Source organism: Vanacampus margaritifer, chromosome 15 (assembly GCF_051991255.1).
Source record: "Vanacampus margaritifer isolate UIUO_Vmar chromosome 15, RoL_Vmar_1.0, whole genome shotgun sequence".
NCBI lineage: Eukaryota > Metazoa > Chordata > Actinopteri > Syngnathiformes > Syngnathidae > Vanacampus > Vanacampus margaritifer.
Window position 1 is genome coordinate 9,395,271 of NC_135446.1, and position 16,192 is coordinate 9,411,462.

At 42.0% G+C, this 16,192-nt stretch overlaps 1 protein-coding gene across 2 annotated transcripts; it reads right to left on the bottom strand.

Annotated features, from left to right (window-relative positions):
* Positions 1-30: 30 nt before the first annotated feature.
* On the bottom strand, positions 31-12,763 carry ache (acetylcholinesterase (Yt blood group)). 2 transcript variants are annotated; one of them, XM_077543448.1, is made up of 9 exons: positions 12,511-12,763; positions 7,258-7,750; positions 6,218-6,441; positions 5,871-6,131; positions 5,580-5,802; positions 5,313-5,513; positions 3,688-3,877; positions 3,428-3,606; positions 31-3,353 (listed from the first exon to the last, which is right to left on the bottom strand). In XM_077543448.1, exons 2-9 carry the CDS (start codon positions 7,685-7,687, stop codon positions 3,193-3,195), a joined length of 1,869 nt encoding a protein of 622 aa, XP_077399574.1. In that variant the 5' UTR covers positions 7,688-7,750; positions 12,511-12,763; the 3' UTR covers positions 31-3,192. The 2 variants fall into 2 exon arrangements, with proteins under 2 accessions (XP_077399574.1, XP_077399575.1); XM_077543449.1 differs by having other exon boundaries at positions 31-3,314; positions 12,511-12,761.
* Positions 12,764-16,192: the final 3,429 nt, after the last annotated feature.

Below are 16,192 nucleotides of genomic sequence, written 5' to 3' on the forward strand. Positions count from 1 at the left end.
GACACGATAAAAAGTCACAAGAGGTCAAGGTGGACAGAAGCATAATGATATCTTTATTTATCTGTTGCTACAAGTCAGCATTCAAGAATACACAGACATATTGGGAAGCGACAGAAGCCTTCAACATTTACGGCGTACAAGTCAACCATTTGAACCATGAGGCCGAGGGTACACTTAACGCTTCAATTCTATTGCTTTGGAAACACAGCCTCATCCTAGTTGGATCACTTCCTGGCCTTCACTCCATTTGGAATTAAATATCAAATATATCATGTATTTGTTATTGCTAACATCAAACCTAGCAAACAGTAGAGATATAGTTCTCACTTTGATCATATTATTCTTGAAAAGTAAACCTTTTTACAGAATATAACAGTCTGGAGTAAATTTCAGGGATACTGGAGGACATGCATAGGGAAGGGAATGGAGGGCAAAAGGGGAGCTTAGGATGAGAGGATCATCGCGCATGCATTTGGACATCAGCTTCCATCCTTATCGAGTTCACTCACGTGACGTCCACAACTTCCATCCGCGGGCACAAACGCGAGCTTCAACATGCCAACACATTCAACTCATGTCAATTCAAAACCGTTGCCAACGTTTAGAGGGCCTGTGGTGTCCTCCGATGAAGCATTGAGTTCAAGTTCCGTGTTCTTCTTTTACTGCATTAAGTTTTTAAGCAGTTCTCATCAGCGGTATGCATTCAAGTCCAGTTAGTTTGCACTATTGCACACATCCTAAATGATTTTTTGTTTCGGTTTTTGGTCCGATAATTTATGTAATGTTCGAAAGCATCAAAAAACTAAAATGGTTGCGTCCAGATTAAAGGACAAAAAAATGTTTTCATGGGTTTCAATTGGACAAAAGTGTTCAAATTTAATGTTAACAGCACATTATGGATATACAGTGGAAACATGAGATATGATAGCCTTTATCTGATCACAAGAAATCTAAAACTTGTCATAAAAGAAGACATGATGACCACACTAGCTCTAGCTGTGTCCCCCTATTATATGGTGTTCCACAGGGTTCTGTTTTGGCCACCTTGTTGTTTTCTTTGTATTTTCCTCCAAAACCATGTTAGCATGTCAACAACATTTGGTAGCATTGAGCTTGTGGAAGTTTGCCTTCCACAAGCGTTTTGTGGAAGTTTGCCTTCCACAAGCTCAATGCTACCAAATATTGTTGACATGCTAACATGGTTTTGGAGGAAAATACAAAGAAAACAACAAGGTGCCCAAAACAGAACCCTATGTTATGTTGCCCCAAATTTGAAACTTGTGTGTCATTAAACAGCTTAAAGCTGGGGGGGGGGGGGGGGATGAATTGATCACTAGTTTCCAAAGTGGTGTTTATCCAACTGTGTTCACTGACACCATACAATGCTCGAGCTGCGTCACTCATATCTCATGGATAAACAGTATTGAGGGAGCTGGTGTTAGAAATGACAAAATCCAAAAATAAAATCCACCCCCCTGGGAGCTGTAAATATATTTGCAGCTAAAATGTTTGTTGTTTCCAATAAATAAATAAACGAGTTGGACACAAATGGCCAGCACAGAGCCCAGAGGGTTAAAGCTTTAAACATCCAGTCAGATGCTCTCGCGCGTGTTACGCAAGGATGTTATATTCTGTCTTTTCATCTTTCCATCACATCACATCCCCTCCTCCTCCTCTCTCGCTTTTTCCATCCATTCATCGTGCTCCACTGGCTGGCAGGCCAGAGGCTGAGCCAACGCTCTGTCACATTAACCCGCCGCTGAGTGAATTACTCAACCTCCATTAGGCTAACGAGAAAAGAGAGCCGGAGCGCGAGATGCAGAAAGGGGTGCAGCGACGAGTGCAAGGATGGAGGTTGGACGTGCGGAAGAAAGGGATGACGGACAACGGGAAGGATGGAGGTGGATGGCGATCGGTGGTAAAGATGAGTCAGGATATCACGATATGCGTTTTTTATACATAGTGGATCGAGACATTTCCTCAACTAAGAATGCCTTTCTAGTGACTTGGGAGTAGAGAATGATCCACTCGTTCCCAACTCGCTAATTCACATTCACTATATATACACATTCCTAGATCAGTGGACTATAATGACGTCATTGTTGCTGCACGATTATAACGTACGGGGTCAACGTCATCTGGTGGACCTTATGGAATAAATATTTAACAAATCATCTGTAACAACTGAGTGATTGCAACTACAGTGAACCCCACAAAATCAGCAGCCAATTGAAACTTCCCAGAAGAAAATGGGTTGTAAATGCCTATAGATGACACAAGATGGCAGCAAAGTATCTTTTATTCTATTAGACAACGCTATGGCTTGACTTAATGAAGGCACTACCCCTCACTTCAACATTGTTCCTTGGCCCCGAGATGGCACCAAAGCAAGACATGGCTTCGGGCTGAGGACAAAAACAGCTAACAATGAGGGATAGGTTCCCCCAAAATTTGCAAATCAATGAATTTGTGAGATTCACTGTATATTGTATTAAACTGAGTGTATTTTATGAAAAGATTCCAAATTTTGCACTATATGCCCATTCATGTTTTTCGCAACTCATCAAACAAAACTATGGAAAAAAGAAACTATTATCACGGCGTATATTTGATTTTCTCATTACTATTGTTACTACTTTTCAAAAGTGCATTGTGGGATATATTGAGGGTGCTATATACACTAACTACACATTCCACTACAAAATGGCCAAGTCACTTTATTGGCAACTATATAGTCGATAGGGAGTATTGCCCGGCACAGGCAAAAACAAAGATGGCTTTTGTTGAGTTGATGATGAATGACAAAATTGTTTGTTTTGTTTTCATAGCCACAGTGGCAGCAATCAACACCAAAATAATCAAACCCTGATGTGTTGAAAAAAACAACAATAACAATGAGAGATGACGGCAAAGACTATGGTTCCCTCCAAAGCCATTCCCTCAAACGCAAAACATATCCACACATATATCGATATAAATAGTCAATAAATTAAATATAATCATTCAAAAAATAATAAATAGGGATGTACAGTGTTTGAGCGTTTTATGTAGGCTACTTTTGTCAATAAAGTTGATAGCGGCTATGGAGGAAATAAGCTTGCCTGCTCCGTCTCGCATCCCTTGTGGCTTTAACCTGCCGGCGCCCCCTCCTGGATGGGCCCCATAACCCCACCCCATAACCCCCCGGGAACCTCAGAGGTCGGTGCAGCGCTCTTGCTTGCTGTAATGGTCAAACTGGCTCTTCCAGTGCATCATGTAGGAGGACCAGCGGTGGAACTCCACTTTCCACTGGCGCTCGGCCTCATCGATGTTATCTAGGGGAGGAAAAGCCCAGTAGCGTGCTGTTAAATTGTCTGCAAAATATGAATATATATTATTTAATTCCGATGTCCTTAAACCATCGCTTGTATTAGTAGGCAGGTCTTACCAGTGATGTTGAGGAGGCGTGGCAGGAAGTGGTTCCAGAAAGCACACATCTGGTTCCTCAAACCCCTGTGGACTTTAACGGGCTCCGTGTTGAGCGCCACATATTTTTGCTCGGCGACGGTGAACTGAGGCCAGCGCTTCCTGCTCTCCACCGTGCCGTCCACGTTCACGTTGGGATTGCTGAGCACCAACAAGAGGGACGGTACGGGACGGTGACCGGCGGATCCAATCGACCCGATGACAGATTGCAGCTAATCTCACCCGGATCGTGCGAAGTTGGCCCAGTATCTCATTGTGCGGCGACTCAGCTTCTCTTCCTCCTGGGTGTAGTTGAATCTCTTCTCCAGGGGAAGGCCGAAGACAAACTCGATCTCGTAGCCGTGGATGACGCCCATCCACTCGGGCCAGGGGAGGTTGGATGCTCGGTGGTCGAACAGGTAGAGAAAGACCCCTGATTGGAGAGGGTACGATGAGAAAAAGCTTGGCTTTCGGGATTAAAGAGAAAGAGAAGGATACTGTGTTCAATGATTACAAACTATGCTGATATATACAAACTGGGGCATCGCTGCCATCTACTGGTGGTGGTGCATCATAAAAGTTTGGCATTTACAGTGAGGCAGCATTAGACGCACCCCCCACCCGGTCATCCCCGTTGAAAAAAACAAAACTGACTAAATACTTGTTAGGGGTGTTCGAAAAAATCAATTCGGCAATATATGGCGATATTACAGCGCGCAATTCTCGAATCGATTCGATATGTGGCTGAATCGATTTTTAAACATCCATTTTTGTATGGGAATATTCAACAAAACGTCTTACTTAGGGTTAGGATTCACACATTAAGCATGGAAGAATGTTATATTAATGGAACATTAAGACTTCACATTTTATGTCAGTGCTGTTCAGACATGAAACAGACTTCAACCTGTTTGTTAAATGCAGTGGCTCAGTTATAAGCCTGAATTTTCAGATATATAAATACATTTTCAATTTATAGATTCGTATCGGGATTAATCGGTATTGCATCGAATCATGACCTATGAATCGTGATATGAATCGACTCGCCAGGTACTAGGCAAATCACACCCTTAATACTCGTTAATGGTAGTTTTCTTGGGGGGGGGGTGGTTGGGGGGGGGGTTTATAGACATATTATGGTCATTTCCTGTCACTCCTTAATTTTTTGAAATTTTATGGCTATTTTTGGACAATTTTTTTTGCCTTTTTTGCCAGCAAATTTCTGACATTTTTGGCAACTTTGTGTGCATTTTATGGTAATTTTCAGGATTTCTTATTTTGTTTTGGGATATTTTATACTTTTTGAACGTTTTCTTTTCTGCCTTTTGCAAAAAATATATATATATTTTTTTTTTGCAATTTCAAAAATATCTTATGATAATTTTTCAGCCTTTTTTTTGGGGGGGGGGGCATTTTAGGTTACTTTTTAACATTTTTTTCTGACTTTATTTATTCAATTCTCTGACATTTTTGGCAATTTCAAGGACATTTTATGGTAAATTTCTGCTTTTCCTCTTCCTTTTTAAACATTTTATGATCACTTTTTGGACATTTTTAGGTAATTTTTTAAAAACTTACTTATCTTTTTCTGACAACTTAAAATTTGGCATTCTGACATTTTTTTTATATTTAATTATTTAATCATTTGAAGAATATTTTATCTAAAAAATACAAATAAATATGAAAAAAAATTCTACAAATTTTAGAGCTCACAGGTGAGGGGACTCAAGAGCCACATGCTGCAGACCCCTGGCCTAAAGTGAGTTTTGTATCAACTACTGGAGGATGGCATCCAGAAAACAAACCATGAATAGGCCAATTTGTGAATGGTGAAGTGGAACGCAAAGCTCAACGTGAGTTGATCGTACCCGCGTTGGACTTGAGAGCATTGTGCTGAGCGAAGGCGCGAGCGAAAAAAGCCAGAGGGCAGATGACGTTATGGTCGCCCACGATGTCATCCAAGGCGTCGCGATTCTTGGCGCCGTTGTTCTCGTCCATCCAGTCGGTGTACTGCAGCACCACCGCCTCCAGGCCGATGTCGTTAGCGTGGGGCACGCTCAGCTTGGCACCTTGCGAGGAGAGGCCAGCGTTCTGCGGCTATTCGATACAGATACCATGCGAGACACGATTGTCACCTTCCAGGAAGTCCCCTCTGGAGATGAGGCTGTCGTTGTCCTTGCTGAAGCCGGGAGCGCCGTACAGCAGGAAGTAGGTGCCCTCGTCCTGGTTGACCCCAAGCAGGACTTGAGTGTCCTTAAAGTTGCCCGCGTTGAGCATGGCCTCGGGCGTGTCGGGCACAAAGTCGCCGTCCACCACGGGGACGAACGAAAAGCGGAAGATGGAACTCCATGGGAGGACCTGCTCGGAAGACATGATGGACATGTGTAAAAGGGCACACGGGTCCACCGGCGGGTGACGGCGAGTACCTGAAACTCCTGATCAATAAGCTCCTGTGGCGTTTTAGTGCGGAGGCAGTCGACCATCTCGGTGTCGTTCCCCCAATTGCAGCCCACCAGTTTGGCCAGCTGCGTGGCCCGTCGCCGGGCCTCGGCCGGGCTGACGGTAGCCCAGGGTGTGTTGGGGACCCCGCTCTGCAGGATGGCCCTTGTGAAGACGGGCCGGCTGTCCGGAGACAAGAGGTGGAATCCCACCGAGGCGCCGCCGGCGCTCTCCCCGAAGATGGTCACCTTTTTTCAAGCAGACAAACAAGCCCCAGCGACTCACAGCGAGCACGCGTCGAATCGAGCGTGCGGAGAGCGGCGATGACAAGAACCTGCTTGGGGTTTCCGCCGAAGAAGTGGATGTTGTCTTGAACCCACTGCAGCGCCATCCGCTGGTCCAGCAGGCCCACGTTGCCGGGAGCCTCCGACGAGCCGTCCAGTGCCAGGAAACCGAAAGCGCCGATGCGGTAGTTCATGGACACCACGATGACCGTCTCGGTGTAAGCCAGGTAACGGCCATCGTACACGTCCAGGGATGACGAACCGCTGTAGAAACCTGGAAAAAAACAGTTTGCCGATTACAATGATGGAAAAGGTAACATTATTTTCATGTAAACCTCCACACGGCAGATATAAAAAGTCTACACACCCCTGTTCAAATGCCAGGCTTTTGTGACATCAAACTTCTTCTCACCGATAATGTCAAAGAATCTATAAAACTACCTGGATAATTAAGTTGCACAAGTGTGCACACCCCCTTAAAGATTATAAATGGCCCTTATAAATCACATTCAAACTCATTAAACGAAAGCCAATATACACCAGCCACCATCTGCCCCTGGATAAACCAATCAAATTTAGCTGTTCTAGTAGGCTTTCCCTGGCATGTTTTGCTTCGAAAGGTTAACACTGACTGCTATTTTGAAGCCTTTATAATTCCAAGGCCTCGGTGAGTGTGCACACCTGTGCAACTCATCTCAATTTCTACCCATAGCCCAGAAATATCAACAAGATGGGCAATTGCTGTCTGTCAGTGCTAAGTAGCCACTACTTGCCAACAATTCCTCCAGTTCTTTCAATGTCTTCGAACCGTTGTCTTCTGGTCTTTTCATCAATTTTGAAGTGATGCCTACTTTCTGGTAATATCAGAAAAAGCACGACAGCTGAACTTGATTTTTTGGGCTTTTGTGTGTTGACGAGTTTGAATGTGATGGATTAATCCTGAACACAGCCTCATACACAGTTAAAGGAGTGTGTGCACACTTGTGCAACTCATCTCAATGTAACCAAAAAGTTATTGACGTAATTTTAAGATGAGAAATGTGTGATGGTGTCTGTTTCAGGTGGAGGAAGTGTGACGCAGGTACCGTACCTCCGCCGTAGATCCACACCATGACGGTGAGATTGTGAGGTCGGGGTGACGGCGGCACCCACACATTGAGGTAGAGGCAGTCCTCACTCATCTCCCTGTTGGGGTTCCACATCTCGCTGCCCGTGAAACCGGGGAAGGTGGTGTCCACAAACTGGTAACAGGCGTTGGGGTAGTGGTGTGCGTCGTACACGCCCTGCCAGTGACGTTTGGGCTCGGCCTGGCGGAAACGCCCCTTTCCCATGGGCGGCTCGGCGAAGGGGATGCCCAGGAAGGCCGTGACGTGGCCCCGCTCCAGCACGGGCATGTGGACGCCCCGGACTCGGCCGGCTTGGGTCATGACGGTGAGGTCCGCCTCGCTCTGAGAGGACGCGCTCGGAACGAGGAGGGAGAAGAGGACGAGCGGGGACAAGAGAAGGACGGCGGCCTGCATGATGGCGAGCGAGACGCCAAACGCGGAGGGCGGAGGGGCTTGTAGGTCGGATTCCCGTCAGACCTGCAGACGGACACAGGAGGAGACGAGGTAATTGGATTAGCGCAGCGATGAAGAACAGATCCAAAGTGGAAGAATAAATCAGATGAGGACATAAAAAAGCAAGGATATCTGGAAGCATCTTCAAGGTGGCGACGTGGAACATGAGCTTACGGAGGAGGCGGTTTAGCTAAGACATAGAGAAAGGAGGTCAAATTCTGTCTGACAAACCTCGGTTCGCCAATCACTTTGTTCGCCAACAAATCAGTTTACAAACTCAAGAGCTTAGAATAAATACGGCTTCAGTTCACAAACAGCAAATATCGTTGACAATATCGGTAATTTGAAATGTGTGCCGTATTGTGTTATTGCTACTAATGTAACGTCCGAGACAGTAATGCAAAAACAGACTGCTTTCGATTACGTCATCCTCGCGCCTCACTCTCCAGGCATGACTAATTGATTGACGATCAATCCAATCCATTACATGAACACTGTATCAGAAAATTATTATTAATTTCATGTAGTTTTAAGGAAAAATTCTACAAGGGCATATACACCATTATCGGAAAATTAAATATGGTTCTGCATTATTCTTAAATACAAAGAGGTGATGCAAGGTAGAGAGATAGACCGATTTATTTTTTCAGGACCGATACCGATCTTTAGCTGTCAAGGAGGTCAACAAAAAATATTTGGAGCAGATATTCAGTTTCATTTACAGTAAAAGGAAAAACAATATTGGCTTCAAAATTGAAAAAAAAAAATACAAAATTACAAATCCTAACTTTTCAGATTTGCAGAATGTTAGTTTTTTTGTTTTTTTATCTTTGACAAGACATCTTTTTTTAAAAAAAATAAAAAAAAATAATAATAATATAAAATCTTAAAGTAGCACTAAGGAGCTTTTCAACCTTAATAAAATATTTTCATAACTCTTAAAACTAGTTGAATGGTACCTTTGCCATGGCCTGAGTTGATCTGTATCATTTTTGCTGGCACTAAGCAACTTTGAGGAGGATGGTAGGAACACTGCCACACATAAAACTACAAATGTGCTGACTGCTTTATAGTATATGTCACTTCCCCCTTTACGCTTGTCCTCAAATGTGGTCTTCCTTCAGGCATAACATTACCGCTTTCGTCCATATGGCGCCATAATCAACATAAACTGAAAGTTCCTTAGTGTTGCTTTAATTTTATTTTTATCTTACTGTTTTCTTGAAATGTATTGTTCACATTAATTTAGAAGAATTTTCTTACATTTATGGAAGACATGCACTTTAAGACAATTCAGAATATGTTTAGTTTATATTTATTATTATTAAATTAGAATTATGAAAATATTTTCATCTCAACCTTGCTGATGTCAATGTTTGTGCAACACTTAAGTGATTATATCACGTGTTAATCTTTTGACCAGTTACAGCCGCTGCGAAATTGACTTTATTATTAAATTAAATATTTGTGGAGTTTTTATCGTGTCCTTTACATTTAAGAAGAATTGATGTTCCATAATTAATCTATTGGATTGAACTGAAGTGAATCGAATCGGGAAAAATCTAAATCGAATCGAACTGTACATTTGTGAATCGAAATCTAATTGATTGAGGAAATTTGAATCGATACCCAGCGGCACTGATAATCGGCCCGGTCAATAATCTATCCCTAATCCATTTCTATCTATTTGTTTGCGCTTCTCAACCAAAAACCAGGTTAACAATTTGTTTCTGGGGATGGAATGGATTTATTATAACTTCATATATTTGAATGGCAAAATGATTTCCCTGAGTCTTAGGACGAATTGAGACACTGTTGAGCTCCGTGTGCTGTAATTGTTCTCAGAAGTCATACTTGAGTGAGTGTGTAAGCTGGTGACATGATCCTCTATACAACAGAGTGGGAATGTTCCAAAATAGTGGCGATACCCTACACACGCACACACGCAGTTGGCCCTAATGCTAATTTTATCACTATGACAACCATACATTGCAAAACATAAATAGCCGCCCTCCATGCAGACAGGTGGTAGACATCTGTGTATTGTAGCAAATTTACACTGCACTTGTCTTCCAGCCGGTTGATTTGTTTCAGCAATAAGGAAAGTGGTTTCCTCCCCGTCGGATGTTGACGCGGCGGCTTGTGCCGTAGCTCACAAGAATGAGTGACTGAGCGAGATTGTTCGGAGGCATCCGTTCTTGGCAGCCTCAGCGAGGACGCCAGCAGCAGCTGGATCATCTTTTTATAGACACCAAGTACAGTACGGAAGCAGAAGGAGAAGAAATGAATGAAAACTCGAAAATAATGCGCATCCACAACTGGAGTATGTGCAGCCCAAAATCAACGAGGAGAACCTCAGGCCTGAAAGTGAACAGCATTCGTTTCAAGGCGTGCTTGACACAATTATAAACAAACAGCTCAAGGGTCAATGTTTGTTTTATGTGTCACTCGAATTATTTCTGGCAGGAATCGCAAGGAGGGGGCAGGACTGACCCCCCCCCCCCCCACCCCCCAAAGAAAGGCTGCAGGAAGCTGGTGTGGGGGGGGGGGGGTGGATCTTCCCTGATGGGGACAGAACAGAACTCTCCCAGTACAATGCAAACACTACATGGGAAGCATCGCTGTACAGAAGTGTTGGCGGGTGGGACGAGGGGGGGGGGGGGGGGCAGTGGAAAGAAAGTGTGTCACTTCTCAAATTAGACTGAGGAATTTGTGTATGAAGTTCACAGGAGGATTGAATTTACAAGCAGAGACGGTAAGCAAGAGGGAGGGGGGGAGGCCATGTCATATGTTTCCAAATCCAAACCCCCCTCATGGAAAACACCCTTTGAATGCGCGGAGTAATACTCATCAATGGACATTTGATTAGGTACCCCCTCGGTATGGAATGGGGATGTGGTGCAAACAATGAATATGCCATCAGGATTCTCTTCAGATCAAAAAAATGGACTTGAAGTGATCGTTTGGATCTGGATGCGCCCTTTGATGGATGCTTCTAAGTGTCAACAAGCCAATAAGCCGCCGACTTATTCGAGAGCTGCGCGGCGGCTTGACTAGCAGCGGGGGAATTTTCCATCTGGCAACAGCACCGGTACATAAACACACACAATAGCACAAACGCCACTAGGATGAAGAAAGGGAAAAGATGGGCAAACATGATCATCTTATAATAACCAATCATCGATTTATCTGTCAATTATTTATTCAATGAGTTTCAAGCCCTTTATATAAAAACAGGACATTTTTTCAAATTGACAGCGCTGAAAATGCTCAAACAAATTAATCACGATTCAGTGCCTGTTTGATCTGTAAAATGTTTTGGGGGGAAAAAAACATCAACTCATTCACTGCCATTGACGGTTATAGACGTCAAAAATTCATTGGAACTATTTCTATTAGTTTAACTTTTTTTTCACTTTTGTTAACAAGAGTATGAAAACCTACAATTTGTTAATTGTACATTAGAACAAATGTAAAATTTGTGATTAATCATGAGTTAGCTAGTGAAGTCATGCGATTATTTACGATTAAAAAATGTAATCGCCTGACGCCCCGAATTTTTAATAATGTTTTCTTTTCGTTTTTTAAATCGTGTCAGGCAATTTACATTTTTGATTGTAATTAACTGTATGACTTCAATAGTTAACTCACGATTAATCACACATTTTTATATCTGTTCTAAATATACAGTAATTTGTTTCCTAGGTTTTCATACTCTTGTTAACAAAAGTGGAAAAAATGTTAAACTAATAGAAATTGTTCAAATGAATTTTTGACGTCTATAGCCGTCAATGGCAGTGGATGAGTTAAGATAATCAGTCTGCTTTCATGGGCGACTATAGACATCAGATAATATTTACTGGAGAGACTTAAATTATGAGGACTTGGACTATTTTACAGTCTCTAAACAATTTATTGATTATCAAAATAATTTGACAGTCAATTAGTTGTCAATTTATCAATCAAGTGTTGCACCATACACTCATATCAAATCTCAAGCAGCACAAACGAGCCACATGCACTTCGTGGCCAAAATTTGATTGATGAATTTGGGTATCTTGCTGAGGACGTTTTTTTTTGAGGGGAGGTACTTAAATTCGAGCTAAGTAACAGACAAGAGCAGAATCATTTTTACATCGTTTCCACTCATGTAATGTAAGAGGAAGGAAAAGGAAATTTGCAAACTTCATACAACATTGTAACCCACATCCTTACAAGTGTGAAGCAAATGTGCAAATTAAGCACCATATGCTGCCCTAAAATGAAATGTGCATTTGTGTGGTAGTTGATGCAAAAAACAATAACAACAACAAAAAACACACTTTTGTTTCTAAGCTTGTCTGCAAAAGTAAATCACGGATATAGGGGTGGGGGATGGAAAGTGATTTTGAATACAATTATCATTCAAGAAAATGAGCTCAGATGTGACTTTGGATTGTATTTTAAGGCCACGTCAATGTACATTAATTGAATGGATTCGCACGTGCATTCTTCCGTCGTCAAGCAAAAGTGAAGCTGGACCGATTGATCTGGTAACTATGGCTACGGGTGATGTTGCGAAGATGAACTTAAAGTACATCATGTCGTTTTACGTCGAGTATGTAAACGACGCCAGCGGACGCACGGTAAGGGCCAGCGTAGGTTCTGATCAAAGTCGAACGTTTCTCTCCTCTTGCGCTGGCGTCGACAGAGGCGCCAAGAAAATCGTCAACAACGATGAGCGTCTTTTGAATCACGAAAATAAGGGGTGATATTATTTATTTATTTATATATACATATTTTACCTGGCTTCCCTTGGGCGCAAAGCGAGCACTTGCTAGCAGGTGTCTCCTCCTCCTCCTCCTCCTCTTCCTCCTCTTCACTCTCCTTCTTTCTCGGACGTACAAATGGACAATTGTGGCCAGAATGTGGTGCGGTTCCTTCTCCGAGCGGCGGTGAGTCGGACTCACATCCAGCAGCAGCAACAGCAGCAGCAGCGGCAGCAGCAGCAGTAGGGCAACAACACGGGAGTCTGGAGGGAGAAGGGGGCGGGGAGATATGGAAGGGCTCACCAAGTCTCGCGAGAACTCACCCGAGTGCAGTCACGGAAGCACTGAGCAATTCATGTTTTTAGTTTTTAGTTTTTGCAATTTAATTCTTACTTTTCTAGTCTTCCCCCACTTATGCAAATAATACATAAGATAAACAAATATATAATGATAAATAATTAAATATAAGACAGAGGATCTTAGTACATTAAGTACCATTTAAAAACAACGGCAATTTTAACAACCAAAACAACACTGTATTCGAGTTCCGCCTTTTATACAAACTAAGAATCACAGAAATTCTACTAAAAGTCTGGTTGTTGCCTCGAAAATTTTTAGGTTACTAACAAAATGTTTTGTTCTATAAGAATGTTATTTTTTGGTTATTTTGTAAAGAGTGGTAAATGTGACAAAGAAAATGTTTTTGTGGTGAATTTGCTAATTATATTAGCAAAGTTTTACATACATGAACTCACAATCCACTTTTTTCTGTATTTTATAAAGACTTTGAGTTATATCAGTCAATGCCTGCCAGAATAAAAAGGCAGAGAGGACTTTGAATGCATTATATTGATAAGAAGTGACGTTTTATTGTTCATTATTATATTTTTTTATTTGTTTTACGAGTGTTGTATCCCCTGGCATTTTGCTTATTGTTGGGGGTGGGGGGGGGGGTTATTTTATGTTTGTTATGTTTTGATTACTGTGATGATGTTTGTCAGATTGCAACAGTTGTTCAATAAAGCTTAAAAAAGGAAGTGCAATGTTCAAAAATAGCCTTTACTGTTTTAATTTAACATAACTACCAATAATAATAAAAAATCATTAAATTGTAGCATGCCCACCCAAGCTGCTGATTATTATTACAAATGTGTTTTGTGCATCCAACTTGGCTTGCTCTGACCGACCAATCAGAAAATGCTGACGTCAATGATAAATTTGAAATGTAACCGGTTAAAGCATGGGTGTCCAAGCTTGGTCCCGGAGGTCCTACAGTTTTTGGAAGTTTCCTTGCTCCAACGCACCTGTTCCAACGCACCTGTTCCAATCAACAGGATCATTATCAGGCTTATGCAGAGGACCTAGTTTGGACACCGCTGGTTAAAGAAACTGTCCCATTGTTGATATAGCTGGCCAGAATTACAAATGATGAAGGCCTTGGGCAGATGACATTGACACAACAACACGTAGTGGCTGCAATCTGATAGGATAAAAACATCATCATGATCTTATTGTTGACTGCTTCTTGAAAAAGATTTAAGTTTTTCCCAGAAATAATCTTGGCCTCTTGCATGAATGAGATGATTACATAAACCACGTGGTCACAGCAAAAGCAGGCTTTTAGCTTTGGGGATAGCAGCTGACCCAAACTCTAAGCAAGGACACAGCCACACAGGTCAGCATTTCAGGTTTTGGAATGACTAATTCTCTCTCTCACCGTGTCTGTGATTAAAACTCAAACAATTTTTGTATTCCTTAGAAACAGAGTAATGACATAATTAAATATAATGTAAATATTAAATTATTGCATCATAATTTTTGATTTAATGCTGCAATCTAATAACCTTGCTCTGCAAGCTGAATTCTCGCAGTATTTGTGAGTTCATATTGTGGAGAACTCCCTTTAGTGAATCACAATTATCAATCTGTTTATTTATAGTCATTTTTTCATAGAGGAAAACCAATATACGCCTGTGAAGGATGTTTATTTTGAACATAACAGCTGGAACAGATTAATTTCATTTGCATTCATTTCAATGAGGAAATATGATTTGAGAAACAAGTGTTTTGGATACGAGTGTTCACAGAATGAATTCAACTTGTATCTCAATGTACCGGTGTATGTATATTTCTAAGAACCTTACTCCCAATCCCTACATTTGAAAATATGTACATCCTCCACCAATTACAACACTACTACTAGCAGTATTAAACAATAGACGTATGCATAGAAAAGGGGAAAGTACGAGCAGTCAAGCTTTAATCGGTTTGATCAAAAATTTTAATTTGCACTGAAGTATATTTTATTGTCTAAACTTCTCGGGGGGGGGGGGGGGGGGGGAGAGAGAGAAAAACACGCTGCAACGATCGCCTTTGGTCAACAAGGCAGGAATGTCAGGAAGGAGAGGAGAGTGGACGAGGCACTGCAGTGGACAGATTTTAATCAATTTAAGTGCCGTCAAGCCTGTCCCGCCTCTTTCTTCTCCTTCGGGTACATTAAAACACACACACGCACTCAGGAAACTGTAGTGGTAATCTGGTGCAGTCCCAATTTTGTTTTTGTTGCATTCACTGTTTATCCTTTATATTTGATTATAATATAATAACTAGACCAGGTCAATGACCTGAAGATTGGTCCATGAATGCAGAGGTAGCACGTTCAGATACAAATTTGTTCAGTGAGCACCCTCGTATCTGAAAGCATCTTTCCCATTGAAATCAATGGAAATGCAATTCATCAAAAAAAATGCCCTCAACAGTTCCTACTTGGACAAATATGTTTGTCCTTCTTAGAGTCTGTCTGAAAGGTGTGTCCAATTGTTGTGAAGCTACATTTCTTGTTGAAGTAGCCTTCTTGTGGCGGTTATGCACGCCATATGCTTTGGTGGCCATGTTACTGTCAGCGACTAATCTCTAATAGCCTTGCGCTGACTGCGGCCCGAGCGCGTGGATTGCTGATCCAGACCTCTTATCTAATTGCCACTGCAGTAACACTGACTGGGCACAACACATCAATCTCCTGCTGCCTTCTTCCTACCTCCGCCTGGATCTCGCTGTGCTTTTCCCTCCCTCTTAACCGGTGGCTCATCCGTCGGTGATTGCTGACAAACCATTTGTGACTTTTGCTTATATTTTTGGGAATGGAATTGGATTAGACCCATGTTTGGAAGATGGACTGCATGGAGGGCAACAGGAATATCTCTCCATCACCTACTAAGGTCACATAGGAGTTCTTTAGAAAGACTTTAGAAAGACTCATAAATGCTTGAGTGAGTAGAAAGGAAATCCCTGTTAATCTTGGCACAACAACTGCTACACCATGAAAAACTGAAAAAACAAAACTTTGCCCAATAATCAGAGGTGATAAAGTTACAACACTCGGCCTCGGGATATAAAGATCAGAGTACTCATCCTCAAGGTTGATGGCCAATGTATGGCAAGGAATGACGTCCCTCCTTAAACAACAGCTCAACTCTCATAAGGACACATGCAGCTAAATATACTGTAGTGCACTATTAAAATAAGCAAATGCTCTAAATACGTCAGCCTCACAATCCCATTGGTGAGTCACACGGATATTTTTAGCGCCTTTTCAAACCAAATGTAGTTTTTCTTCTTCTTCGTGTTCAAAAGTATTTGACATCTTTGTTGTCATGGGCAGCTCACAGCTTATGTTTTCCCCGCGAGCAAGAATTTTTCACATGTGTGAATGACACTA

Bases quoted from the DNA above. Each gene is read 5' to 3' on its own strand.
- ache (XM_077543448.1), bottom strand. From the start codon at position 7,687: ATGCAGGCCGCCGTCCTTCTCTTGTCCCCGCTCGTCCTCTTCTCCCTC. The intron at 3,607-3,687 runs GTGAGATTAGCT...GTTGGTGCTCAG, and splicing joins GCCAACTTCGCACGATCCGG to CAATCCCAACGTGAACGTGG. The intron at 3,354-3,427 runs GTAAGACCTGCC...CATATTTTGCAG, and splicing joins ACGCCTCCTCAACATCACTG to ACAATTTAACAGCACGCTAC.